This window comes from Microcaecilia unicolor, chromosome 2 (genome assembly GCF_901765095.1).
Source record: "Microcaecilia unicolor chromosome 2, aMicUni1.1, whole genome shotgun sequence".
Classification (NCBI taxonomy): Eukaryota; Metazoa; Chordata; class Amphibia; order Gymnophiona; family Siphonopidae; genus Microcaecilia; species Microcaecilia unicolor.
This window is the reverse complement of record NC_044032.1, coordinates 67,663,187-67,690,829: the sequence shown is the minus strand read 5'-3', so window position 1 is coordinate 67,690,829 and position 27,643 is coordinate 67,663,187. Positions and strand designations below refer to the sequence as shown.

The following is a 27,643-nucleotide window of genomic DNA, read 5'->3' as shown; positions in this document are numbered from 1 at the left end:
GGTGTAAGCAGCAGATGGGGAAGTTCAGAGACAGGGGGACATTCTGGGGTGTGGCCCCTAGGAGCTCAGCACCCTGTAAGGCTGCTCCTGAGACCCCTGTTTAAGGCGGTTCTGGCAGCCCTTTCTTATTTCAGTTTCTGGTTTCCTGAGTTCCTTCTGGCTTTACTTTTCCCTTGGATTGACCAGGACCCCAGGTTCCACTGGGTGGCCTACAGTGTGGGTGAGCCTTTTAGATTCAAGTTCCTCCAGTGAAGTTGAGCTGTAGTTGCAGTTCTGTGAAGGTTGAATTCTCATGTTATCATATACTGATTGACTTAGAAGATTCTAATGTTCCTAGGAAACTCTTTGTCAGGGATTTGATGCATGTAGCATTCACGCCTGCTCCCAGGGTGCCAGGATCCCTGGCTGTAAGTTCTCTTATGGTGGCTGCTCTACAGGTCCCTGGACTCTGAGCATCCTGGATATCCCTTAGTGTTGCTCAGTGTATATTAGTCTGGGCCATGGGAGCTATGCCGAGCTTTCTAAACTGATCACTGGTCAGGATAAGTCTGTGTTCACCTCTAGGCAGTGGCGTACTAAGGGGGGGGGGGGTGTTGGTTGCGGCCCGACCCTGGTGCACGCCGCTGGGCGGCTGCCGCGCGCCAGTCAGCTTCGTTGTTTCCATGCTCCCTCTGCCCCGGAACAGGTTACTTCCTGTTCCGGGGCAGAGGGAGCATGGAAACAATGAAGCTGACCGGCGCACGGCACCCCCCCCCCCCAGCGGCTTGCATCCGGTGGGGGGTTCTTTCGCCGGGGTGGGGGGGTGACGAGGGGGTTCGCGCTGCACCGGGGAGGTGGGGTGCATCGGTGACCGCCCCGGGTGTCAGCGCCCCTAGGAACGCCACTGGCTGTAGGGCTCACATGCTTGCAATGTTGTATGGTCTTCTATCGGATTAGCACAGGCCTTGGATATCCATTAGAGGGCCCTATACTTTCTGCAAGCTCCTAATTGGTTTTGTATACTGTAGGTGTACCTGGCAGTTAAGGCTGCCTGTAGTTTTTGTGAGTGATCATATGTGATGATCTTAAGGTGGTCAAACAGATAGAAAAGGTGATGGCAAAAGCTGGAAGGATGTTTTGGTGCATAGAGAGAGAAATGGCCAGTTTAAGACTCTGGTGAGACCTCATTTAGAATATTATGTACAATACTGGAGACTGTACCTTCAAAAAGATATAAATAGGATGGAGTTGGTCCAGAGGGCAGTTACTAAAATGGTTAATATTCTACATCTTAAAGCATGTGGGGACAGACTTAAAGATCTCAATGTGTATAATTTGGAAGAAAGATGGGAGAGGAGAGATATGATAGAGACAAATAAATACTTATGCAAATGCACAGGAGGCGTGTCTCTTTCAGTTGAAAGGGTTCTGGAACGAGGGGGCATAGGATGAAGATGAAAGGGGATAGACTGAGAAGTAACCTGAGGAAAAACTTCTTAACAGAAAGAGTGATGAATTTGTGAAATGGCCTCCTGGTGGAAGTGGCAGAGATGACAGCGGTATCTGAATTCTTGAGAGCTTGGGTCAAGTACATAGGATCTCTAAGAGAGTGATAGGGAGAGTAGATGGCATGGATACACAGATTGGATAGACCATATGGTCTTTATCTGCCTACATTTTCCTGTGTTTCTAGGGAGGGGTGAAAAGATGGACATCCAACTCCAATTGCAGAAGGGAAAGAGACATCCATGTCCAAAAAGATGGATGTCTGTGTTTAGACCTGGTATTTGGCATGTCCAGGATGCAGGAAGGTTCTCCAATTCAGCTGTTCTGTACTGCATGGAATAAGGGATGTCACAGTAGGTATTTTCTGTCCCTGGAGGACTCACAATTTGAACCTGTGACTTTTCTGGTCTGGTTGACAATTTGCTGTTTTGCTCCATTCATAGTTTGGACATTTCAGTTCATTATGGACGTAGCCAGTACTTGCATGTCCATTTTTCATGCATTTTAGAACAGGCTATAAAATAGGCTAAAAAAAAGCACTTGTTTACCCTCCAAATCTAAAAACTTGTAACAAAATTATCCTCACAATGCATGCGGAAGCAGCCGTTTCTGTTCAGAATACCTTTTGTAAAATATATTTATTATATTAAGAGGTTATTATAAATTATTCCTGAAATAAAGAAAAGTTATCTAATTTAGAAGTTCTTTTACTATGCTACATTAAAAGGTGAACTTAGCACGCCCTTACACAAGTTTTTCTTGTGCGCTAAGGCCATTTTTTCTGCAGCAGCAAAATAGATAATTTTCTATTTCTCCTATTAATGGCCATGCACTAATTTTGCCATTAACACAGGTCATTAAAAAAAATTAGCATGTGAGCACTTACCAACATCTATTTTGTAGGCGGCAAGGGCTCACATGCTATTCCTGCGCTAATCAAAGCGACCAAAATAATATCAAGGATAAAACTCTTCCCATATGAGGAAAGGCTAAAGATGTTAGGGCTCTTCAGCTTGGAAAACAGATGACTGAGGGGGGTTATGAATGAGATTTACAAAATCCTGAGTGGTGTGGAACGGGAAAAATGAATCGATTTTTCACTCTTTCAAAAAATACAAAGACCAGAGCACATTCAATGCAATTACATGAAAATACGTTTTAAACAACTGGGAGGAAATATTATTTCACTCAAAGAATAGTTAAGATCTAGAACTCATTGCCGGAGGATGTGTAACAGCAGTTAGAATATCTTTTTTTTTTTAAGTTTGGACAAGTTCCTGGAGGAAAAGTCCATAGTCTGTTATTGAGATAGCCATGGGATAAGCCACTGCTTGCCCTGGGTTTGCTTCTTTCCGAGCACTCTACCAAAACCCTCATCCACACCCTTGTCACCTCTCGTTTAGACTACTGCAATCTGCTTCTTGCTGGCCTCCCACTTAGTCACCTCTCCCCTCTCCAGTCGGTTCAAAACTCTGCTGCCCGTCTCATCTTCCGCCAGGGTCGCTTTACTCATACTACCCCTCTCCTCAAGTTGCTTCACTGGCTCCCTATCCGTTTTCGCATCCTGTTCAAACTTCTTCTACTAACCTATAAATGTATTCACTCTGCTGCTCCCCAGTATCTCTCCACACTCGTCCTTCCCTACACCCCTTCCCGTGCACTCCGCTCCATGGATAAATCCTTCTTATCTGTTCCCTTCTCCACTACTGCCAACTCCAGACTTCGCGCCTTCTGTCTCGCTGCACCCTACGCCTGGAATAAACTTCCTGAGCCCCTACGTCTTGCCCCATCCTGGCCACCTTTAAATCTAGACTGAAAGCCCACCTCTTTAACATTGCTTTTGACTCGTAACCACTTGTAACAACTCGCCTCCACCTACCCTCCTCTCTTCCTTCCCGTTCACATTAATTGATTTGATTACTTTATTTATTTTTTGTCTATTAGATTGTAAGCTCTTTGAGCAGGGACTGTCTTTCTTCTATGTTTGTGCAGCGCTGCGTATGCCTTGTAGCGCTATAGAAATGCTAAATAGTAGTAGTAGTAGTAGTAGTAGGAATGTTGCTACTATTTGGGTTTCTACCAGGTACTTCTGACCTGGATTAGCCACTGTCGGGAAGCAGGATACTGGACTGGATGGACCATTTTTTTGACCCAGTACGACTATTCTTATGTTCTTAACTGATTAGCACAGAAACTCCCACTCTCTGTTCCCCACTCATGCCCCCTCCATGATAAAATTTCTTTAATAAATGTTGTGCTGTTTATGTGCACAGATCATGAAATTGCAACAGGATTCCTTTTAAGCTTCAGTAAGGGGTAATTTTACCAAGCTGCGGGAAAAGGGGCCTTGCGCTGGCGGCGGGAGATAGTTTTCCTGTGCGTTGGGCTTACCACCGCTCTGTAAAAGCCCCCCCCCCCCCCTCCAGTGCGCTAGTGCTTAACACAGCTTAGTAAAAGAACCCATTAGATCTGAGTTTACTTGAAAATAATGGAGAAATATAAATTACAAATGAGCAGTACAGGAAATGCTTTAAGACATAATTTTATAATCAGTGGTTAACCACAGAGTTCTAAGCCTAAGAAAGTGTCAGACTCATAAAATAATAAGATGAAGAAAACCTTTAGTGATTACTTAAATTGAAATAATTATCATTTTATTGCAGAGAATATCATTCCAGACAGGTTATAACAATTTTCTAATTCAAAGTTGATGATATACCGTAATAAGAACACCCCCCCCCCCCCCCAATTGTCGCCTAATCAGTTTTTCATTTGCTGAAGTTACACAAAGCTCAACATGGCAAATTCAGAATGACAGCAAGTAAACAGTAAGACATTTTATTTGTGTGAATTATGATTACAGGTGATAAAAAGGGATCCTAATCCCATTTTAGCCATGAATGTGTCTTGGTATTTCAGCTGAATAAATGAAGATTTCAAAAAAGAGAAAGTCCAAATAGTGGACTTTGAAGGTAGTTTTTTTTTTTTCTTTTAAGTGAACAGTGATGTTTATATCGCAATCCTGGTTTTTGGATAATATTTTCCAGTTTTTCACTTATGGTACAATTGTGAGCAGTCTGATAGATATAATGTATTTGAATAACTTTGGATATTTTTCATGAGACCTACCAGTGAGTCTTCTCAGGAGTAGCCCCCACATTCTGGAACTTACTCCCAGAGGGGCTATGTCTAACTCAAGACTACATCTACTTCAGGAAGCAGGTGAAAGCCTGGCTCTTCTCCAAAGTCTTTAATACATAGGGTGAATGACTATACACTCATTCCGCACCAGGACTAGCTTGCTACGCACACTGTAATTTAGACCAGTCCCTTATACCTTGTTTAACTGTACAAAGAACTTGCCATGAGTTTAACCACCCATCTATGTATCCCAGCTGATCTGTACCAGCCATTTTGTCCCCATCTATATATCTGCAATTGGCCCCTTGGCTACATGGTAAGCTGTATTGTAGAAAAACATTGACATCATAGTAACGTGGAGGGGCATAATTGAACGAAAACGTCTATCTCCATGGGCATTTATCTCCGAGGACGGGTCCGTGAAGGGGCGGACAGAACCGTATTTTCGAAAAAAAATAAACGTCCATGTTTTATTCGACAATTTGTGAGCTGGGCGTTTTTGTTTTTCAGTGATAATGGAAAATGAAAGCGCCCAGCTCAAAAACGAATAAATCCAAGGCATTTGTTCGTGGGAGGGGCCAGGAGTCGTAGTGCATTGGTCCCCCTGACATGCCAGGACACCAACCGGGCACCCTAGGGGGCACTTTTACAAAAACAAAAAAAAAGGTAAAAGAGCTCCCAGGTGCATAGCACCCTTCCCTTGTGTGTTGAGCCCCCCAAATCCCCCTCAAAACCCACTGCCCACAAGTCTACACCATTACTATAGCCCTAAGGGGTGAAGGGGGGTACCTACATGTGGGTACAGTGGGTTTGGGGGGGTTGGACGACTAAGCATTAAGCAGCACAATTGTAACAGGTAGGGGGGGATGGGCCTGGGTCCACCTGCCTAAAGTCCACTGCACCCCCTAACAACTGCTCCAGGGACCTGCATACTGCTGCCAGGGAGGTGGGTATGACATTTGAGGGTGAAAATAAAAAGTTGTGAAACGTCATTTTTTGTGGTGGGAGGGGGTTAGTGACCACTGGGGAGTCAGGGGAGGTCATCCCCGATTCCCTCTGTTAGTAATCTGGTCATTTAGGGCACTTTTTGGGGCCTTATTTGTGAAAAAACAGGGTCCAGGAAAAGTGCCCTAAATTCTAGCTACAAACGCATACTTTTTTTCCATTATCGGCGAAAGGCGCCCATCTCTCCTCGGCCGATAACCACACCCCAGTTCCACCTTCACCACGCCTCCGACATGCCCCCGTCAACTTTGTACGCTTCCGCAATGGAGTGCAGTTGAAAACGTCCAAAATCAGCTTTCCATTATACCGATTTATTCGTTTTTGTGAGATAAACGTCTATCTCCCGATTTGGGTCAAAATCTAGGCGTTTTTCTCTTTCAATTATAAGGTGGATAGTAACATAGTAGATGACGGCAGAAAAAGACCTGCACGGTCCATCCAGTCTGCCCAACAAGATAAACTCACATGTGCCATTTTTTGTGTATACCTTACCTTGATTTGTATCTGTATTTTTCAGGGCACAGACCGTATAAGTCTGCCCAGCACTATCCCCACCTCCCAACCACCAGCCCTGCCTCCCACCGCCGGCTAAGCTTCTGGGGATCCCTTCCTTCTGAGGAGTAATCTAAAATAGTTAAGTGTGATTGTTGACTGTGGATCATTATCATTTTAGGATTAAGGCTAAATCCACTGCCCAAGGAGTTTTAAGTGCCATAGAAAGCAAGGCTTCCTAAAGCAGATTACAACAGTAAAGATGAACCCATCAGTAAACAGGTTATCCTCACTGAAATTTGGTCATGTATTACTGTATTGTATAGAACAGTGTAGAAAAATAAGCACAAAATACAGCCTTTATTAGTGCTGTTTCTACCAACTATAATAATTTTTGAAGCTGTTTTACTGATATAAATAATCATGAAATAAAAACTGAATATCTACATATGGGAAGCTTTCAAATAAATTAAAAAGTGTCAAATAAGTAAAAAAAAAAAGTCTTTTGTTCTCCACCTTTTGAGGCACTGCCTATCCAACTAGAACAGCTTTTGACTTTTTACAGATGGACCACCTATAGGCAGCCCATTATTTCTAATAATCTTTTGCTATTGTTTCCAATAGCGTTTGGTATTGTTTTGGGTGAACCAGTATGGCAGCAATCTCCACCTACTGGGCTATAATGGGCTAGATAGCCTTGGACCGTCTCCTGTTCTCAATCTAACCTCCTTGATATATAAGCTGCCATCTTGGAAAAGGGGCATGGCTATGACGTGACTTCCCATGACATCACCAAAAAGGTGCAGGGTTTGATATGGGGCTATGCAATGTGTGCTTATTAGCAATATCATATTATATCTATGATATTTGAATTCTTTTCTGTGCTATTATGAACTGGCGGAACTATTGTTAGTAATACATAATTTATCTTTAAAATCAAGTGTGGTACCAGAATATTGGAGGGTAGCCCATGTAACGCCGCTATTTAAAAAGGTTCCAGAGGGGATCCGGGAAATTATAGACCAGTGAGCCTGACATCGGTGCCGGGCAAAATGGTAGAGAGTATTGTAAAGAACAAAATTAAAGATCACATTCAAAAGCAAGGATTAATGAGACAAAGAGGGGAATAATCGAACGGCGCCGGCAAAATAGATTGCCAGCGATCTAATTTGGCGGCGCCGCAAACAGCAGGCCGAACCGTATTATGGAAAGAGATGGCCGGCCATCTTTTCTTTCCATAATACGGTTCGGCCCGGTCAAATGCCAGAGTTTGCCGGGTTTGAGATGGCCGATTTTGTTTTTCAGCGATAGTGGAAAAAATGGCGGCCATCTCAAACCCGGCAAAATCCAAGGCATTTGGTCTTTGGAAGAAACAGCATTTGTAGTGCACTGGCCCCCCTGACATGCCAGGACACCAACCGGACACCCTAGGGGACACTTCTGAAAATTAAAAAAATATATACAAATACCTCCCAGGTGCATAGCTACCTTACCTTGTGTGCTGAGCCCCCCCCCAAATCCCCCCCCAAAACCCACTCCCCACAATTCTACACCACTACCATAGTCCTTATGGGTGAAGGGGGGCACCTACATGTGGGTACAGTGGGTTTGTGATGGGTTTTGGAGGGCTCAGCACTTACCACCAGAAGTGTAACAGGTAGGGGGGGTGGGCCTGGGTCCGCCTGCCTGAAGTCCACTGCAGCCAACAAAAACTATTCCAGGGACTTGCATACTGCTGTCAGGGAGCTGGGTATGACATTTGAGGCTGGCATACAGGCTGGCAAAAAAGGTTTTTATTTTTATTTTTTTAGTGTGGGAGGGGGTTGATGACCACTGGGGGGAGTATGGAGTGGTCATCTGGTGAGTTGGGGCACCTTTTTGAGGCTAGGTCGTGAAAATAAAACGACCAAGTAAACCCGGCGAAATACTGATTAACACCGCCTTTTTTTCCCATTATCCGTGAAAGCCAACCATCTGGTAGCCACGCCCATGCCCGCCCATGTCCCGCCTTTGCTACACCACCGACATGCCCCCTTGAACTTTCACCGGCTCGGCGACGGGAAAGTGGCAATGGTGTCAAAAAAGCAGCTTTAGATTATACCGATTTTGCCACTTTTGAGAGATCGCCGGCCATCTCCCGATTTATGTCGGAAGATGGCCGGCGATCACTTTAGAAAATAAGCCCGATAGCCAACATGGATTTACTGAAGGGAAATCTTGCTTCACCAATCTACAACATTTATTTGAAGGGGTGAACAAACATGTGGATAAAGGCGAGCCAGTTGATATTGTGTATCTGGATTTTGAAAAGGCGTTTGACAAAGTACCTCATGAAAGACTCCAGAATAAATCAGAGAGTCATGGGATAGGAGGTAGTGTCCTATTGTGGATCAAAAACTAGTTAAAGGATAGAAAACAGAGAGTAGGGTTCAATGGTCAGTATTCTCAATGGAGAAGGGTAGTTAGTGGGGTTCCCCATGGGTCTGTGCTGGAACCGCTGCTTTTTTTAACATTTTACTTAATTACATTCACATTTATCACATAAATGTAAGGAAAAACAGAAATTAATATAAAGGAAAAAGAAAACATTTTCTCTCATCAATATATATTATATAATTGTCCACAATTGGGAGATCCAAGATCAGGAAAACAATCTCAAAGAAAATAAGAAAAACTCAAAATGGTTAATCTTACAATTCACATTTTCTGAGGGAGGAAGGTTAATCGGTAATTGCAGCCGGTACAGTGGTAACTAAAGGACGTTGCTGCAGAGGGTTCTTCATTTGTTCTTTCAAATCCACAAACTCTTGTAATTTCTTAGGTTCAACAAGTAAGTAATAAGGAAATAAAACACTTACAAGGGAATCGCGCTAGGAAGGTCCCACCTAGGGCAATGATTCCTGGCTTAAAAGCCAAGAGTTCACACCTCTTAGTCTGCGATTCCCTTGATATGTCAGGAAATATATTCATCTTTGAACCCAAAAAACTATCAGCCATGTGTCGGAAATGCTATTTCAAAACATTGTTCCTATCTAAATCAAAGGCGAAAGTCACTAATAATATAGCTCTATCTGTAATTTCGCAGTGGAAAGTGAGAGGTTGAGAATGTGACAGATAAAAGGAATAAGAGTAGGAGAGATGGCATTAAGAAGGTGGGTGGGAATGGGATCAGAGGAACAGGTGGTACATTTTGAGGAAGAAAGGAGAAGTGTAGTTTCCTCAATAGTAACTTCAGGAAAGGAGGAAAGGGAATGAGGGGAAGGAGAGAGAGGGGAACGGACTAGTGGAGGGAGAGCTGGTGAGGTAGAGAAAGCAAGGTTTATCTTTTGAACCTTGTTGTGAAAGAATTCAGCAAGGGTCTGAGGAGATAATGAAGGGGGAGTTGGGGGAGGGGGCACCTTGAGGAGAGAGTTCAATGTAGTGAAGAGAAGTCGAGGATTAGAGCCAAGAGAGTTGGTCAGTTGGATATAATTATCCTGTTTGGCACGTAAAAGAGCAGATTGGAAGGAGGTCAGCATGAACTTAAAGTGTAAGAAATCAGCAAGGGCCCGAGATTTCCGCCAGAGGCGTTCAGCGGAGCGGGTACAGGAACGTAGGTAGCGGATATTAGAAGTCAGCCGAGGTTGGGGTTTTGTACGCCTTACAGGGCAGGTCATCAAAGGTGCAAGAGTGTCTAAGGCAGAGGATAGAGTATTGTTGTAAGAAGAAACAGCCTCGTTGACAGACGTGGATGGTGCCACAGTAGAGAGGAGGTTTGAAACATGGGAGGATAGAGATGAAGGGTCAATATCTCTCCACACTCGTCCTTCCCTACACCCCTTCCCGTGCACTCCGCTCCATGGATAAATCCTTCTTATCTGTTCCCTTCTCCACTACTGCCAACTCCAGACTTCGCGCCTTCTGTCTCGCTGCACCCTACGCCTGGAATAAACTTCCTGAGCCCCTACGTCTTGCCCCATCCTTGGCCACCTTTAAATCTAGACTGAAAGCCCACCTCTTTAACATTGCTTTTGACTCGTAACCACTTGTAACCACTCGCCTCCACCTACCCTCCTCTCTTCCTTCCCGTCCACATTAATTGATTTGATTTGCTTACTTTATTTATTTTTTGTCTATTAGATTGTAAGCTCTTTGAGCAGGGACTGTTTTTCTTCTATGTTTGTGCAGCGCTGCGTATGCCTTGTAGCGCTATAGAAATGCTAAATAGTAGTAGTAGTAGTAATTTTACAAAATGTCAGTTAAGTTCACATCTCTTTTCTCTGATAAAGAAGATTTTAAGGTAAATATAAATCACTTTAGACACCAGAGGGTGGCTATCAGAAGGTATTTGCAAAATATCAGAGAAATATTTCTTCAACAGTTCAGTAGCTGATATATATAGAGGGGCATAATTGAATGAAAACGTCTATCTCCATGGGTGTTTATCTCCGAGAACGGGTCCGTGAAGGGGCGGACCGAACCGTATTTTTGAAAAAAATAAACGTCCATGTTTTATTCGACAATTTGTGAGCTGGGCGTTTTTGTTTTTCAGTGATAATGGAAAATGAAAGCGCCCAGCTCAAAAACGAATAAATCCAAGGCATTTGTTCGTGGGAGGGGCCAGGATTCGTAGTACACTGGTCCCCCTCACATGCCAGGACACCAACCGGGCACCCTAGGGGGCACTTTTACAAAAACAAAAAAAAGGTAAAAGAGCTCCCAGGTGCATAGTACCCTTCCCTTGTGTGTTGAGCCCCCCAAATCCCCCTCAAAACCCACTGCCCACAAGTCTACACCATTACTATAGCCCTAAGGGGTGAAGGGGGGCACCTACATGTGGGTACAGTGGGTTTGGGGGGGTTGGATGACTAAGCATTAAGCAGCACAATTGTAACAGGTAGGGGGGAGATGGGCCTGGGTCCACCTGCCTAAAGTCCACTGCACCCCCTAACAACTGCTCCAGGGACCTGCATACTGCTGCCAGGGAGGTGGGTATGACATTTGAGGGTGAAAATAAAAAGTTGTGAAACATCATTTTTTGTGGTGGGAGGGGGTTAGTGACCACTGGGGGAGTCAGGGGAGGTCATCCCCAATTCCCTCTGTTAGTAATCTGGTCATTTAGGGCACTTTTTGGGGCCTTATTCGTGAAAAAACAAGGTCCAGGAAAAGTGCCCTAAATTCTAGCTACAAACGCATACTTTTTTTCCATTATCGGCGAAAGGCGCCCATCTCTCCTCAGCCGATAACCACGCCCCAGTTCCACCTTTGCCACGCCTCTGACACGCCCCCGTCAACTTTGTACGCTTCCGCGATGGAGTGCAGTTGAAAACGTCCAAAATCGGCTTTCCATTATGCCGATTTATTCGTTTTTGTGAGATAAACTTCTATCTCCCGATTTGGGTCGAAATCGAGGCGTTTTTCTCTTTCAATTATAAGGTGGATAGAATGTTATAGGAAAATTTATCATTCTTGAGTTATTTTTCCTTAATTGGTTCTCCAGAAATTCCAATTTTTACAAGAAACATGGCTGTCCTTCATTACCAAATTAACTGATTTTCGTAGAGAAACCATTTCCGTAGTCAAAGTCTCTATTTTTATATCTTGGACTTCCACTTTGTTAGATAAGTATTAATATAAATTCTTTAACTCACATGTTTGTTCCTGAAAATTTTTAAACATCTGAAGAAGAGAGTTATTAACACTCTGCAGCACTTCCCATAGTACGTCCATTGTGACATTATTGGCTTCACCAGATCCAATTTCTCCACAGAAACTGCTCCAGATATCTTCGGGGGGAAGAGCTCACACTCCAATCCCCCAGTTGGTTTATTATCTGGAGTCGATGCTGTGCCAGGACCTCCTCGGGTCACGTGAAAATCCTAACCCACTTCGGGCGTTTCCACTGTCGACCTCCATAGCGAAGCGTTACTGTTTCCAGGTCTTGGAGGGGTCATGCCAGCAGGGGGCCTCAAAGTCACTCCCTCTCCACTGAGATTCGGTGGTAAAGCCTTGCTGTTCCCCGAAGCAGGAACCAATATCCCCGACGTTATGACCTCGAATCTCTCCAAAGTAGGCTGAGAAGTGGTGGGATCCCCAGCCGTGTTCAAGGAGCACAACACCACAGCTTTGCCTTTTCTCTTCCCCATTCTCTGGGGAGCGCGCCTACTTCTTCAGGTATTCTGGTGTAAAACGGGAACTCAACTAACATACGTCCTCCCTCAACGCCATCTTGGATCCTCCAGTTTGGGACACTCTTCGTCTGGTTTCTCCTCAGAGGCCTGTCTGATATGGGTAACCCTTCAGCATAGTACTCTGAGTCATTGAAACACGGAAGCCCCTCCACCACTACAAGGTGGTGTCCCTTCGGAGGGGGGGGGGACTGCTGCTTTTTAACATATTTATAAATGATCTAGAGATGGGAGTAGCTAGTGACGTAATTAAATTTGCTGAGGAAACAAAGTTATTCATAGTTGTTAAGTCGCAAGAGGATTGTGATAAATTACAAGAGGACCTTACGAGACTGGGAGACTGGGTATCTAAATGACAGATGACATTTAATGTGAATAAGTGCAAAGTGATGCATGTGGGAAAGAGGAATCCGAACTATAGCTACTTAATGCAAGGTTCCACGTTAGGAGTCACCGACCAAGGAAGGGATCTTGGCGTTGTTGTTGATGATACGTTGAAACCTTGTGCTCAGTGTGCTGTGGCGACTAAGAAAGCAAATAAAATGTAAGGTATTATTAGGAAAGGAATGGAAAACAAAAGTGAGGACATTATAGTGCCTTTGTATTGGTCCATAGTGTGACCGCACCTCAAATATTGTGTGCAATTCTGGTTGCCGCATCTAAAAAAAGATATAGTGGAATGAGAAAAGGTACAGAGAAGGGCGAAGAAAATGATAAAGGGGATGGGACAACTTCCCTATGAGGAAAGGCTGAAGCGTCTAGGGGATCTTCAACTTGGAGAGAAGATGGCTGAGGGGAGATATGAAAGAGGTCTATAAAATAATGAGTGGAATATCAGCATTCACTAGCCATAATGGAAGTTGGCAGATGAGGGGACAGTACGGGGTAGAGCAGCCAAGAGTTATGTGGGTGCCTGCAATATTCAGTGCCAGTGCCTGGATACTAACTGGGTATGTAGGACTGCATTAAGGGGGTCTTTTACTAAGCCGTGGTAGAGTTTTTAGCGCATGCTAATGATTAGCACATGCTAAATGCTAGAGATGCCCATAGGAATATATGGACGTCTGCTACCCCCTAAAATCAGTCCTAACGTTGCCCAGTTAACTATGTGGATGCCAGCACCAAATATCGTCTATCACCCGTTGAACTTTCAGGTCCTGACCTGCGGAATACAGTGTCCTCCCTTCCCTCTCATCCACCCCTCCCACTTACCAACATGCTCTGATCACCCATCCTACCCTCAACAGCACAATCATGTCGAATATGGTCTCTCCATAGTCGATGACCTAATGCATGTTATAATCCAATTATCACTCAGGAACCTGCATGCAATACCATAATGTATTCTTCTTTACCATGTATGTACGCACATGGTATATATATATAGACCATGAACTGTTCCATGTATGTTATGTTCCATCTATGTATGTACACACCTTAATGCAACACCATTTGTAATTCTGTTACCCGGAAATGGCAACCGCCATTATGGCAAATGTAAGCCACATTGAGCCTGCAAATTGGTGGGAAAATGTGGGATACAAATGCTACAAATAAATAAAATAAATAAATAAAATCTCAGTTTCCCCTGTCACCCTGACACAATTTCAGGCTCCTCCTTCTACCCCAATACAATTGAGGATCTCCTAACCCCTCCCCCCCCCCCCCCCCCCAGTTAGAGAAGCCCTCTCCCTTAGCCTACCTTAGTCCCTGGTGGTCCAGTGGGGAGATGGGGGCAGAAGTGAACCCAACTCACTCCTGCCCCAGCAATTCCACTGTAAAAATGGCTGCCACAACCTCTAGGAGTAGTCTACTACTACTTAACATTTCTAGAGCGCTACTAGGGTTACGCTGCGCTGTACAATTTAACAAAGAGAGACAGTCCCTGCTCAAAGAGCTTACAATCTAATAGACAAGTGAACGGTCGGTCCGATAGGGGCAGTCAAATTGGGGCAGTCTGGATTCACTGAACGGTAAGGGTTAGGTGCCGAACGCAGCATTGAAGAGGTGGGCTTTAAGCAAAGACTTGAAGATGGGCAGGGAGGGGGCTTGGCGTAAGGGCTCAGGAAGGTTGTTCCAAGCATAGGGTGAGGCGAGGCAAAATGAGCGGAGCCTGGAGTTGGCGGTGGTGGAGAAGGGTACTGAGAGGAGGGATTTATCCTGTGAACGGAGGTTACGGGCGGGAACGTAAGGGGAGATGAGGGTAGAAAGATAGTGAGGGGCAGCAGACTGAGTGCATTTGTAGGTAAGAAGGAGAAGCTTGAATTGAATGCGGTATCTGATCGGAAGCCAGTGAAGTGACCTGAGGAGAGGGGTGATATGAGTATATCGGTTCTGGCGGAATATGAGACGTGCAGCAGAGTTCTGAACAGATTGAAGGGGGGATAAATGGCATTGGGGGTGGGAGGGGAAGACATACACACTCCGCTTACATGGGTCCTGGCCAATACTCAGCTGGGACCCTCATAAGTGTATTATTCCGGTCCCAGCTGAATATTGGCCAGGACTTGCATAGGAGCAGGCAGCCTGACCGAGTCTAATCAGACACTGATATTCAATGCTGGTGCCTGGACATGGCCTGGCATTGAATATTGGAGTCTTATTCTGCCTGCAGCAATCAGTGTTTTAAAATTGCTGACCGCCACCGACTGAATATTAACAGGATCTTTTTTACAAACGTATCTTATAGTAGAGCTGGAGGCAAAAACATTTACTATACCCCAGTTCAGAAAAGCATGAGATAATCAAGGAGAATTCTTAATTCCAAGTCTATAGTATTCAAACAATAGGTGAATTGGTAGATTTGATAAGACTTGCAATTCTTACCTGCAGTTATCTTCAGAGTCTGTTTTAATTTCTGTTTTGCGTATTACACAAATGGCGATTTGTTCAGATGAATCTGGCTTTAAAAAAAAATCAAGTACAATTCTTCCCTTTCTAGATGAAACAATTATTTTACTCTAAAGTTGTGATTAAGATTCAGAAGTATTGGTGGAATTAAATCTTTGTTACTACTGATGCACAATATTGCATCATTGAGCTGTTTTCTGTTGTAGGAAATAAAGGAGCCCTTTTACTAAGCCATGCTAAAAAGTGGCTCACGCTATTTTTATTGCTCGGGTTTCTCACGTGCTGAGGCCACTTTTAGTGTGGCGGTAAAATGGCTGCATTTTTCTTTTTTCTCGTAATGGCCACATGCTATTTTCCCAACTAGCACACGGCCATTAGTGCATCAGCCCTTACACCTATTTGCTAGGCGGTAAGGGCTCCCACGCTAATCCTGTGCTAACCATTCAGCGCGCAGCAATGCACCCGCACTACCCGATTAGCACAGGGAAGGCCTACTCTCCACCTCCACGGGAGAGTAGCACGGGATTGGCGCACGACAATTGGCAAACTACCATGTGGTAGTGCTTTTTGGCTTGTTGAGGCACGAACTAGTGTTTACTGCCGCTTTGTAAAAGGGTCCCAAAATGTCTCTGGATTGGAAGTCTGTGAAACAACTGTCAATACATTATATATTTCACAATTTTGCACTTATCTCTCTCTCCCTTCATGTCACATTTCCTTTCCTTTGATACTGCAAGTGACAGGAAGGATACTAACCACTGCCCGCACCTTTGTCATTCAGAACCTCACTCTTGATAAAATCTTGCAAGTATAGAAAAAAAAAAGAGGAAGTATCCTTCTCTTATTTCCTGACTTACTTTGTATGACTTCATCCCTTCCTTTGTTTACTTTCCAGCCAATGATGTGTGCTGCCAAAATTCAAATCCAATGTTCTCCTCCCTCACCCTTCCACTAGCACCCATTCCTTAGGCCTAATCCATAGGCTACTTTTTGTCCCATGCTGCTTTTCTCCCTCCAGAAGCAGCTCTTCAACCTCAGTTTTCAAGTTGTGGTCATCTTACTACTCTTGTCTATCAATACTTCTCAAAATTGGAAGAGAAGGAAAGGTGAAAGTTCCCAAGGCTCTAGCTGTCCTGACGAGCAGACTGGGTGGATCGTGCAGGTCTTTATCTACCATCATTTACTAAGGGGCCCTTTTACTAAGACGCGTAGGTGCCTACGTGCGCCAATTAGGAGTTACTGCCCAGCTACCGCATAGCCCTTGCAGTAATTTCATTTTTGGCTCGTGTCCGAAAAATACTTTTTATTTTCTGGCGTGCATCAGCTACACGCATCAAGTGGCATTTGACGCGCGTACGTCATTACAGCCCGGTTAATGCATGAGACCTTACCACTAAGTCAATAGCTGGCAATAAGTTCTCAGACCCAAAATGGACGTGTGCCAATTTTTATTTTGCCGCATGTCCATTTTCGGCAAAAATTTTTAAAAAGGCATTTTTTACAGGTGCGCTGAAAAATGGATCTTTGTGTGCTCAAAACATGCACCTACACTAGCGCAGCACATTCTTCAGTGCACCTTAGTAAAAGGGCCTGCTACTTGCAGCTGAGCACTGAATAGTACATATAGTAGATATCCAGAATGTACCTTATAGGCACTATACTTTATAGAACAGCCAACAGGCATTTTTTGTTTTGCCATCAATGGCCACACAAAAAAATTTCTGTTGGCTGCTTCTGATAGTCACTGCCCTAGAGTTTTCAAGGCACTGTGGGTAAACTTCTTCATCACCCCATGGCTTATATGTATTGCTGATCATTGCTTTTCTACTAATATATGTCTACAGTTAGTTAATATTAAAAGATTCATCATTTATCAAACTTTATACATTGTACAACTTTTCTATGTTTTTCTCTTTTCCATATACAGTGTTCTAAAAACTGTGGAGATGGATTTAAGACCCGTGAAGTCTACTGTAGAAATGCCCATGAGAAACGTCCTCTAAGACCTTTCCACTGCCGGTTAACAGAACATCAGCCTCAACAAAGTATTACTTGCAACATGGGGCCTTGCTCAGTATGGCTTATGGAACCTTGGAGTGAGGTGCAGTAAATTTTCAAAAGAAATTATGTATTTACCGGTGACTGGTTAACATTTAAATTATCCATAGATCTTGAAATCCTACATGGATAGTGCAAGGGTGAAATACTTAGCTGCCCTGGCACTATCAATATAGTGAAGAGCAAAGGAAGGACAGAGAGACGGTAGCAGTTACTATTTGGATAGTTCATATGTTTACATTATGCTTATGCTTATTAGTTTAAACATCACAGCTAATATATAAAATAATATATTGACTACCACTACTGAAAGTTTCCCTCATATCCCTGTAACATTGTAAACAAATAATTATATTCTTGAATCATTAACTTGAAAAATAATAAGATTCTTAACAAGGCTGTAACCAGTAAAAAGCATAAATTGTACTCAGAGTGCAAACAGAGATTATGGTGGTGGTGGTGGTGGGGGGGGGGGGGGGGGGTTAGTAAAATGTTGTAAAATATTACATCTTTCCACAGTTTAATTTAGCATGGGAGTCACCAACTCATAGGAGCATGGTCTGTGGGTGCTGAACATACCTAATATTGGGCAAGGTGCTTCCTTGTGTCCAGGGAGAGTATTTGTATTGTGTTTGGCACTGCTAATCAGTTTGAAATGTTGGCACCTATGCCTTCGATAGCTTATTACTGCAGGTTAGTAGTTCCTATGGTAAATGAATAACATAACTTGTGACCAACCTTATACGATTCAAATTTTACAGTGCGACTGAGAACTATCTAAGAAGAAAATGTGTTTTTCTCCTAGTTGTGAACACTCATGCATGTGGATTGGAATACAGTTTTTTTTAACACATTTTTATAAGCATTGCACATAGAGAGTATTAAGAACTGTCTGTTATTTTGAACAACTGAATCAGAAATGAAGGATAGAGAGGGCCGAAGAGGTGGAGGAGTGGAGCTGTATGTGAGAGACAACATCAGAGCGGCTGAAATGCAGGGAACCTGGGGAAAGGAAGAAGCTTTATGGATCGTCCTGGAAAGAGAAGATGGAACCTGTATTCACATGGGGGTTGTCTGCAGACCTCCTGCAGAAACAGAGAAGTTAGACAAGGATCTGATTGAAGATATTCAAAAGATTGGTATGAAAGGGGAGGTGCTACTGTTGGGAGATTTCAATTTGTCTGACATGGATTGGAACATCCCGTCTGCGGAATCAGAAAGAAGTAGGAAGATTGTGGATGCCTGTCAAAGTGCCTTGCTCAGACAAATGGTGACGGAACCCATGAGGGAAGGGTCAATGCTGGATCTAGTTCTCACGAATGGAGAAAGTGTTTCCAATATCTGGGTGGGTGCCCACCTATGTGATAGTGATCATCACATCATATTGTTTGATATAAGGGCGAAGACGGAGTACGGATGCACAAAACTCAAAAGTACTGGATTTCAGACGTACTGATTTTGATAAAACGGGGGAATACTTGAAGAAGGAGCTGTTGGCGTGGGAAGGCGTTGGAGATGTGGAAAAACAGTGGTCCAAGCTAAAGGCTGCTATAAATATGGCAACTGATCTTTATGTGAGGAAGGTAAACAAAAACAAGAGAAGCAGGAAGCCTATATGGTTCTCCATACAAGTAGCTGAAAAAATAAGAGCAAAAGAGGCTTTGTTCAAGAAATACAAATGAACGCAATGAGAGGATCACGGAAAAGATTATCAGATTAAACTCAAAGAAGCGAAGAGGGAAATACAGCTAGCGAAAGTGCAAGTGGAAGAACAAATGGCTAAAGATGTAAAGAGAGGTGACAAGACCTTTTCAGATATATTAGAGAAAGGAGAAAAGATAGGAATGGAATTGCGAGACTGAAGAGAATGGCTACGTGGAGAGTGATGAAGTTAAAGCGAACATGCTAAACAATTATTTCACTTTGGTGAGGTCACACCATGGAACGATACAAAGGCATTATAATATTCTCGGTCTTATTTACCATCCCTTTTCTAATAATTCCTAGCATCCTGTTTGCTTTTTTGGCCACTGCCACACACTGGGCAGAAGATTTCAGCATATTCTCTAAAATGGCACCTAGATCTTTTTCTTGAGTGCTGACCCCCAAGGTGGACCCTAGCATCAGGTAACTATGATTCAGATTATTTCTCCCAATGTGCATCACTTTGCATTTGTCCACGTTTAATTTCATCTGTCGTGTGGATGCCCAGTCTTCCAATTTCATAAGGTCTTCCTTCAATTTTTCACATTCCACATGTGTTTTAACAACCTTGGATAGTTTTGTGTCATCTGTAAATTTAATCACCTCGCTCATCGTTCCGACTTCCAAATCATTTATAAATATGTTAAATAGCACCAGTCCCAGTACAGATCCCTGTGGCACTTCACTATTTATCCTCCTCCATTGTGAGAAATGGCCATTTAATTCTACCCTCTGTTTTTTGTGCAGTAACCAATTCCTAATCCACAGCAGAACATTGTCTCCTATCCTATGGCTCTTTAATTTTCTCAGGAATCTCTCATGAGGAACTTTGTCAAAGGCTTTCTGAAAATCTAGATACACTAAATCAATTGGCTCACCTTTATCCACATGTTTATTCATGCCTTCAAAGAAATTAAGCAAGTTGGTGAGGCAAGACTTCCCTTGGCTGAAACCATGCCTACTCTATCCCATTAAACCATGTTTATTTATGTGTTCTGTAATTTTATAGAATTTTGCAGTAACCTATGCCCCCCCCCCCCACAACAAACATCTTCAAGTCACAACCCCCATCAAACAGCCTGTGACCCCTCTGCTGAGGGCAAAGCATTGGCAACTAGTGGAATATCGTATACTGTCTAAAACCTTGTTATTGGTTCATAAAGTTATACAATCTTGTTCCCCTCAATTTTTATCCTTACACTTGTTACCAGGTAAAGACAGTTTTCTCCCTTTTCCCTTCTTTATTGGAGAATAGGGGCAACTGCAATACTTTTCCTGCCTACCAACCTTTTCCTTCCTTGTCTCAACAGACTGTGACAAGCACTGTCTGTCAGTATAGCCTACTTTTTTTGAGGAGGAGAGCTTTGAAAGGCTACAAGATTATGATGGTCTTAAATATATCTAGCGATAGATAGATAGATAGATAGATAGATAGATAGATAGATAGATAGATAGATAGATAGATAGATAGTGCACAAAACCGAAAAGAGGCTCTTCAGGTCCACAGCAACCAACAAGAAGAAAAACCAAAGCGGATCTGGAGTCCAGGTAGTTCCTTATTGGATTAGACCTGACGTGGCCACATTTCGCCAAATAGGCTGCATCAGGAGTGAACAAACCATTAACTAAAATACACATAGAGATACAGAAAATATAAGGGTTAAAACACAAAAACATTGTTGCATATAAACATGCAATACTAATTAAAAACAAGCTAACATTCCAACATACAAAGGTAAAAATCTACTGAAAATATTAACAAATAAAGTAAAATAATATTATACCAGTAAAACAAGAGGACTTAAACCAACAGATCTTTAAAAATGTGACATGTCAACAAAAGGGGCTTCTAATACAATAAAAGTGGAACATACATTACAGGTGTAACATATCAATCTTAAGAACTATAAGAAAATGTGGCATAATATAATATGAACTTGTATCAAAATAAAAAGTGTGCTGAAGCAAAATATCAAACCATAGAGAACACATACCTAACAAGGCGTAAAGCAAAGCTTCCCCTGGCTAGTAAAAGTACATGCAAGACTGCCTAAAAATGAAAGAATAAAAAGACTAGAAATTAAACCCCAAAGGAGCAAAATTTCTTAAAAAATGAACAATTACTAAAAAAAAAATAATAAAAGGGGGGAATAACGTTCTGTTTACAAACAGCAACTTCTAAGAGGTTTACGTTCTTTTACTTCATTGGTATGATAGTCTCTTACTTTATTTTTTTTTATATTTCAGTAGGTTTTACCTTTGTATGTTGGAATGTTAGCTTGTTTTTATTAATTTTGCATATTTATGTGTGACACTTTTTTGTGTGTATGTTTTAACCCTTATTTTTTATATATCTCTATGTGTATTTTAATTAGTGGTTTGTTAACCTCTGATACAGCCTGTTTGGTGAAACGTGGCCACATTGAGTCTATTCCAAAAAAAGAACTTCCTAGACTCCAGGTCTACTTTGGTTTTTCTGCTAGATATTAATAGTGGACATTGTTTTGACCCCATTCTGAGTTTATGTGATTATGTTCTGAGTGGAGGAGTGGCCTAGTGGTTAGGGTGGTGGACTTTGGTCCTGGGGAATTGAGGAACTGAGTTCAATTCCCGGCACAAGCAGCTCCTTGTGACTCTGGGCAAGTCACTTAACCCTCCATTGCCTGCCGCATTGAGCCTGCCATGAGTGGGAAAGCGCGGGGTACAAATGTAACAAAAAACAAAATATGCACGTAACTTACAGCTTTCAATAAATTACATGGGTAAACATTTGCCATGACTATGCCGTGCCCTGACACCACCGATGTGTACACTTATTTACACACTATCAGACATGCACATAGTTACAGAATAGCGCTTAGGCACACTTATGCCATGTACGTGCAGATTCATACATACATGTTGGTACTCTAAACCAGTACATAAATGTCAGTATCTACTTTGAGAATTTTCCCCAAAGAGTCCATACTTGTCATCCTTGCTCAACTTATATAAAAAGATTTTTTTTTTAATCATCAATTTTTAAACATTTAAAATGACTTCAACTTTTGAATGCATCTTTTGGCTCAAAGCTTTTATGGTACCATTCTTTTCCGAACAATATTGGGGCCCTGTTTACTAAGCCGTGCTAGCATTTTTAGCGTGCGCTAAAATTAGCACATGCTAAACACTAGAGTAACCCATATGTCCCTATGGGCGACAGCATGTAGCGCATCCTAATCATTAGCGTGTGCTGAAAACGTTAACACGCCCTTAGCACTGCTTAGTAAACAGGGCCCTTAGATTGTAGCTTCTCCTCAATAAACTTGAAATGACTCCACCCAGGCCATTAGTTTCACGCTTTTTCTTTATCAGGGCTTCATCAAAGAGAATATCACTCCACCAACTGTTTCTTCATTCCTCCTTAATAAAGAAAAGAGGGTAAAACCAACAGCCTGGTTGAAGTAATTTCGAGTTCATTGAGTGGAAGCAACAATCTTAAGGGGCTTTTTTACAAAGGTACGCTGAAATATGGCCTGCGGTAGTGTAGACACGTGTTTTGGGCGCATGCAGAATCATTTTAAAGCACACCTGTAAAAATTGCCTTTTTATACTTTTTGCCAAAAATGGACGTGTGGCAAAATGAAAATTGCCACATGTCCATTTTGGGTCTGAGACCTTACCACCAGCCATTGACCTAGCGGTAAAGTCTCAAGCATTAACTGGGCTGGGTACTGTAAAGGAGATAGTTCAGCTAATAGTAATAAAAGTGAGTGATAAACCACAGGAAAAAATTGTAATTTACACATATACTTGGCGCCTAAACATTGACACCCACTTTATCAAATTACCCCAATAAATATGCCACTGACACTGTGAAATGGTGATAGGGGGCTGAGCTCAACACAGGGTAACAAACAATAGCATATAACATAAGCAATTAGTAAATATAATTAAATGTTGGTTGATGAAAGAGAAAAAATTATGATGTCATTTATGGGTTTGAAAAAGTCTTTTGTTCATGGTTATTTTTGATTTCATAGGTCTGAATTAATATTTCATTCAAATAGGGCTATGACAAAAATGCTTCTGTATGTTAGAACATGTATGTTTATTTGTGTTCTGCTATTTTAGGATGATATTTATTTGCACTTCCGCTAGTGTTTACTGTACTGCACATTAGTGACTCCATTACCATTGGGGAATCTGATGAAAATGAGCTGTTACATCTTTCACGGTCCCCTTGAATTGAAATTTCATTAAGCATTTTACCTGTATGCTGCTGCACTGTAATTATTTTCTGACCTTTTATCTGGCAAGTTATTGCCAATTTATCAAAACTAAGTTGTGACATATCCTCTCATTAAAATGTTACAAACACATTACTGAAATTCTGCCTCAAGATAGATGCTAGAAACCAATACCATGTAATTAAGAGAGATCATTCAAACCTGGTACAGTATTCATTGTTACTGTGTTATGGAATCATTAGCTTAAAAATGATGCCATACTGTGGTTTATGACTTGGTAATATTATGAGAATGATGTGTTACAATGAGCAAGCTGAGTACTGATTAGGTCTCTTTAAAATGTTTTATTTTTTTACAGCAGTTTTTGAATACTAATGTTATATTACCACTAAATGATCACACCACCTTTCAAATAATACAGTAACATTTCACATTTTATAGTGTTTAAAGACATGTGGAGGTGGTATTCAAAAAAGACTTGTGTATTTTCCAAAAGAAGATCATTGTGACTGGAAGAATAGACCAAACTCCACTGATTACTAAAGGGGTGTCAAACTGCAGGCCTAGAGGCGCACAAACCAATATGGTTTCAGGATATTCCTTATAAATTTCATCACAAAGTCCCTGGTCAGTAGTCTATCGGGGGAAGTTTAAAGACTTGTCTCGCTTCGCTTAGGCGACAGAATCTAGTCCTAGGCTCTTCAGAACTTTGCCTCTAATAAAGGAATCAGAGAAGACCACAACTAACTTCTTGTTAGCAACAGTCCATCTTCATAGTAGCTTACTCACTCAGGATGAATTTCTTACCACCAGTCAAATTGCCGCTCCTATTAGTGAGTACTACTTCTTCTTGGAGAAAACATAAAACCTTTATTAATCAGTACAACTGACATACCTTCTAGCAGAATAAAACAAGAAAATATAATGCTTGAGTTCCTGGGTTTTGTAAATTAATTTACAGTATGCAAATGAGCTGTCTTCTGAAAACACTGGCACATCATCTTGGGGGGAGGGGGGGTCAGCTTTCCTTTAAAATAAGCTTCAAAAAACAACAGACTGCCTTCTCTGAGTAGGTACTAGGAGTTTGTCTAACAGCCTCCACACCCTGGATAGGACAAAACTCAACATGACTTAGCCATCCTATCCTCCATCCCTGGGCTTTTAATCTTAGTTAAATCAAAACTTCCAAACCTTCATGGTTCAATGAGGTAAAGGTAAGTACCTGCTCTTTTGTCCATGTTCCTTCATTTCTTAGAGGTCTTTGCCCCAAGGTTCTACTTCTCAGCCTAGTCTGTCCTTGTGGTTATGTATTTTTCCTCATCTCCCCAGCTTCTTCTCTATAGTTTCCGGAAGACTTTTGTGGGCCTTTGGGAGACCACACCAGTTCTTTTTACTGAAAACCAGAACTTTTACTGTCCTTCATTTTATGAGGGTACAGCTTCAACTAGTTCAACATAGGTGGCCAACTATTTGCAGTAGCTTGTCTCTTCACCTTCGATAAAGCACAGAAATTACAAGCAGCTTCTCCTTTTTCTTGTTGTTACTCAAACCACTCACCAGTGTGGTGAGGGCTTGGCTTGGCGTGACTTGCACAGTTCAGATGCTGTTACACTTAATCCGATGTTAACTGTTATCAAAAGTCAATTAGTTCGTAATCACAGGCTCCTTGGTATCTAGGTGATAGATACTGTGGTGTTGCAGCAAGGCTGTTTCAGATGTTAAACAGATCTTTTCTCCTCCTGCCTGCAGAGGCGTAGCTAGGTAGGTCGCCAGGGGAGTGACCGCTCCCCGAAATGAACTTCTGATGGCATCTATTTCTTACACGATCTGTCGCATGAAAAATATGCGCCAGTGCCATCAGCAATCCGATCTCCTATCCTTCCGACGCCTCAACCGTTCTGTACAGGGCATGCAGAAGTGTAGCAAGGTTGAGGCGTGGGGGGAGTGGATAGCAGACTGCTGACAGTACATAGTGAAGGTGATGAATGATGCAAAATCCAACGGCAAGGTGTAAAACTAGACGGTTTGATAGGCAGAATGAAGACTCTACACGAATTGTGTTTCATCCAAAGCGCCTTCCTTGGCAGTTTCTCTGAAACCGCCAAAGGCTTACTGTTTGCTAGCGTTACTGTGATCAGAGCAATAGCACCAAGATAAAACAAGCATCACTTGATATTACTGCAGAGCAATAGTGCTAAATACAAAAAAATGGAGCAATGTCGGGCCACTGAAGTTTTCAGATAGATCGTTAGTTTGCTCCATTTGTTTGTGTTTAGTACTATTGCTCTGCAATAATACCACATGACACTTGTTTTATCTTGACACTATTGCTCTAATCTCAGTAATGCCAGCATACAGTAAGCCTTTGATGGTTTCACAGAGACTCCTGAGGGAAAGCCCTTTGGCCAAAACATGATTCGTGTAGAGTCTTGATTCTGCCTATCAAATAAAGTCTAGTTTTACACCTTGGTGTTGGATTTAGCATCATTCATCGCCTTCACTGTGTCTGATATTCTTCATTTGTGTGGAGGAATATTCTTCTTTTGTCTTTGTCTTTCCCATTTAGAAGTATAAGCTGCCTGGGTTTCATAGCAGGTACCCTGAATGAATTCCTCTCTTCTTCTTCCCTGGATTACACAGGGATGGCAAGGTTCCCCATACCTTCCCACTAAAACAAACCAGCAACCTTGCTCCTTTAGCAAGTGCCCAGTGGCGTAGCTAGGGGGGGGCGCAAGGGGAGCAGTCGCTCCCTTAAACAGATTTTTACAAAAAATTGCGCCTATGCGCCACATGCAAAGCAGTATCTTTCTCTACCCCCTCCTGCGCGAGTCATGCGTCTTCTCCTGTCTCTTCTGCCACTCTCTCCCATCTGCATGGTCATTTTGACTGCCCTGAAGCTTTCTTCTTCTCCCTCCGGCACCGCCGGCGATTGACACAGTCAGCCAGCCTAGAGATGAGAGCAGGAAATAAAATACAGGCAGCTTCTTCCTTCCTATTTGCTGTCAGGGCTGCCATAGGCCAGCAATGGAAGCACTAACTTAATGGACTGAATGAACTGTGCACAGCACTGAGAATTTAAAACAGCAAGAACAGCTGTTAAAATTCTCATGATGTTACACAGCTCATAGCGTGAGGCTGAGCTGACCCCAGATATTAAAACCTAGGGCATACACGGTTCCCAATATTGAATATTCGGGTATCAGTGGTTACCCAGAAGTTAACCGGGCACCGGCTAATGTTCAGACCGGTGCCCAGTTTACTTTACTACTAGTACTACTACTAATCATTTCTATAGTGCTATTAGATGTATGCAGCGCTGTACACATTATATGCAGGTACTTTCTCTGTCTCTAGAGGGTTCACAATCTGTTAGTACAGCCTTTTTGCTGTTCTAATTTTATGCATTGGACTGAAAACAGCTGCTAACCAGCTAAATAGGGATTCCTCTCAAGCTCCGCCCTTGGTCCACCCCTAACCTAACCAGCTAGGAGATTGCCGGTTAGCTGTGATATTCAGCAGCAATAACCACTTAAGTGCTGCTGGATATCGTGTGCAAGGTCACTCAGCGGGGTTTAACTAGTCAGGAGCCTCTCCTGCCAGGTTAAACCCTTTTCAATATTGGGTGGTATGTTCTTAAGATTAATCTTGGAAATTCCTCTATTGTTTCAAAAATCAAGCAATTCAGTGGTTCAGAATACCGTTCTCCAAATTGTCTCTTTCAGAGAGTCCTATCTTAAGGGTGGAAACGGGAAATGGATGACAGTAAATGAACAACTAATCAACAGTACTCATTGTTTGATAATATAACAAATTGCTAGGCTAGACTAAGCCAATTTGGCAGTTCATATGTAAGCATCCTATTTCCAAAGGGACTTTAGCATGCAGGTCAGGAGAGAATTAGACGGGAAACTTGCCAAAGCTAATAAAAAAAATAAAATTTCAAGATCAGCAAAAGCAAAAACAAAAAGATGGCAAGGGTCCAAAGGAGTCAGTTGTACCATTAGAGTCCAGCAGGTAATAAGCTAGCTCAGAGAAAATCGAAGGGCCTGTTTACTAAAGGGTGGTAAGATTTTGTACTTACTGCATGTTAGTTGCAAAACTTAATATGCAATAAGTGCAAAGCCCGAGTAGTAAAATTAGGGGGTGTGGACAACATCTGCCATGCATTTACTGCATCTGGCGGACACTTACTTCATGGCGCATATTCTGTATCAGCAGATATTTATTTATTATTTATTGCATTTGTATCCCACATTATCCCACCCATTCGCAGGCTCAATGTGGCCCAGATAGTGTGAGTGCATCTGTGTTATCTGCCGACACATGTACTGTGGCCCTATAGGCAGGGCTTTTTTTGAAGGAGTACTTGGGGGTACTCAGTACCAGCACCTTTTCCATTGTCTACTAAAATTGACCCATGGACCCCAAGTTTTAATGAAAGAGCTGAGGCTCTACACATCAATTCTGCCTTGTCATAGATTCTGTGACTGGTTGCAGGGGAGTCTGGCTATT

General features: G+C 42.4%; 1 protein-coding gene across 1 annotated transcript in view; it reads left to right on the top strand.

Moving 5' to 3' along the window:
• The window catches only part of ADAMTS12 (ADAM metallopeptidase with thrombospondin type 1 motif 12), a 744,436-nt gene that overhangs the window by 644,929 nt on the left and 71,864 nt on the right, over positions 1 to 27,643 (top strand). Inside the window, exon 21 of the mRNA XM_030193011.1 lies at positions 17,068 to 17,241. Within this exon, the coding sequence (XP_030048871.1) occupies positions 17,068 to 17,241 (174 nt within the window). The remainder of the gene's footprint in view (positions 1 to 17,067; positions 17,242 to 27,643) is intronic.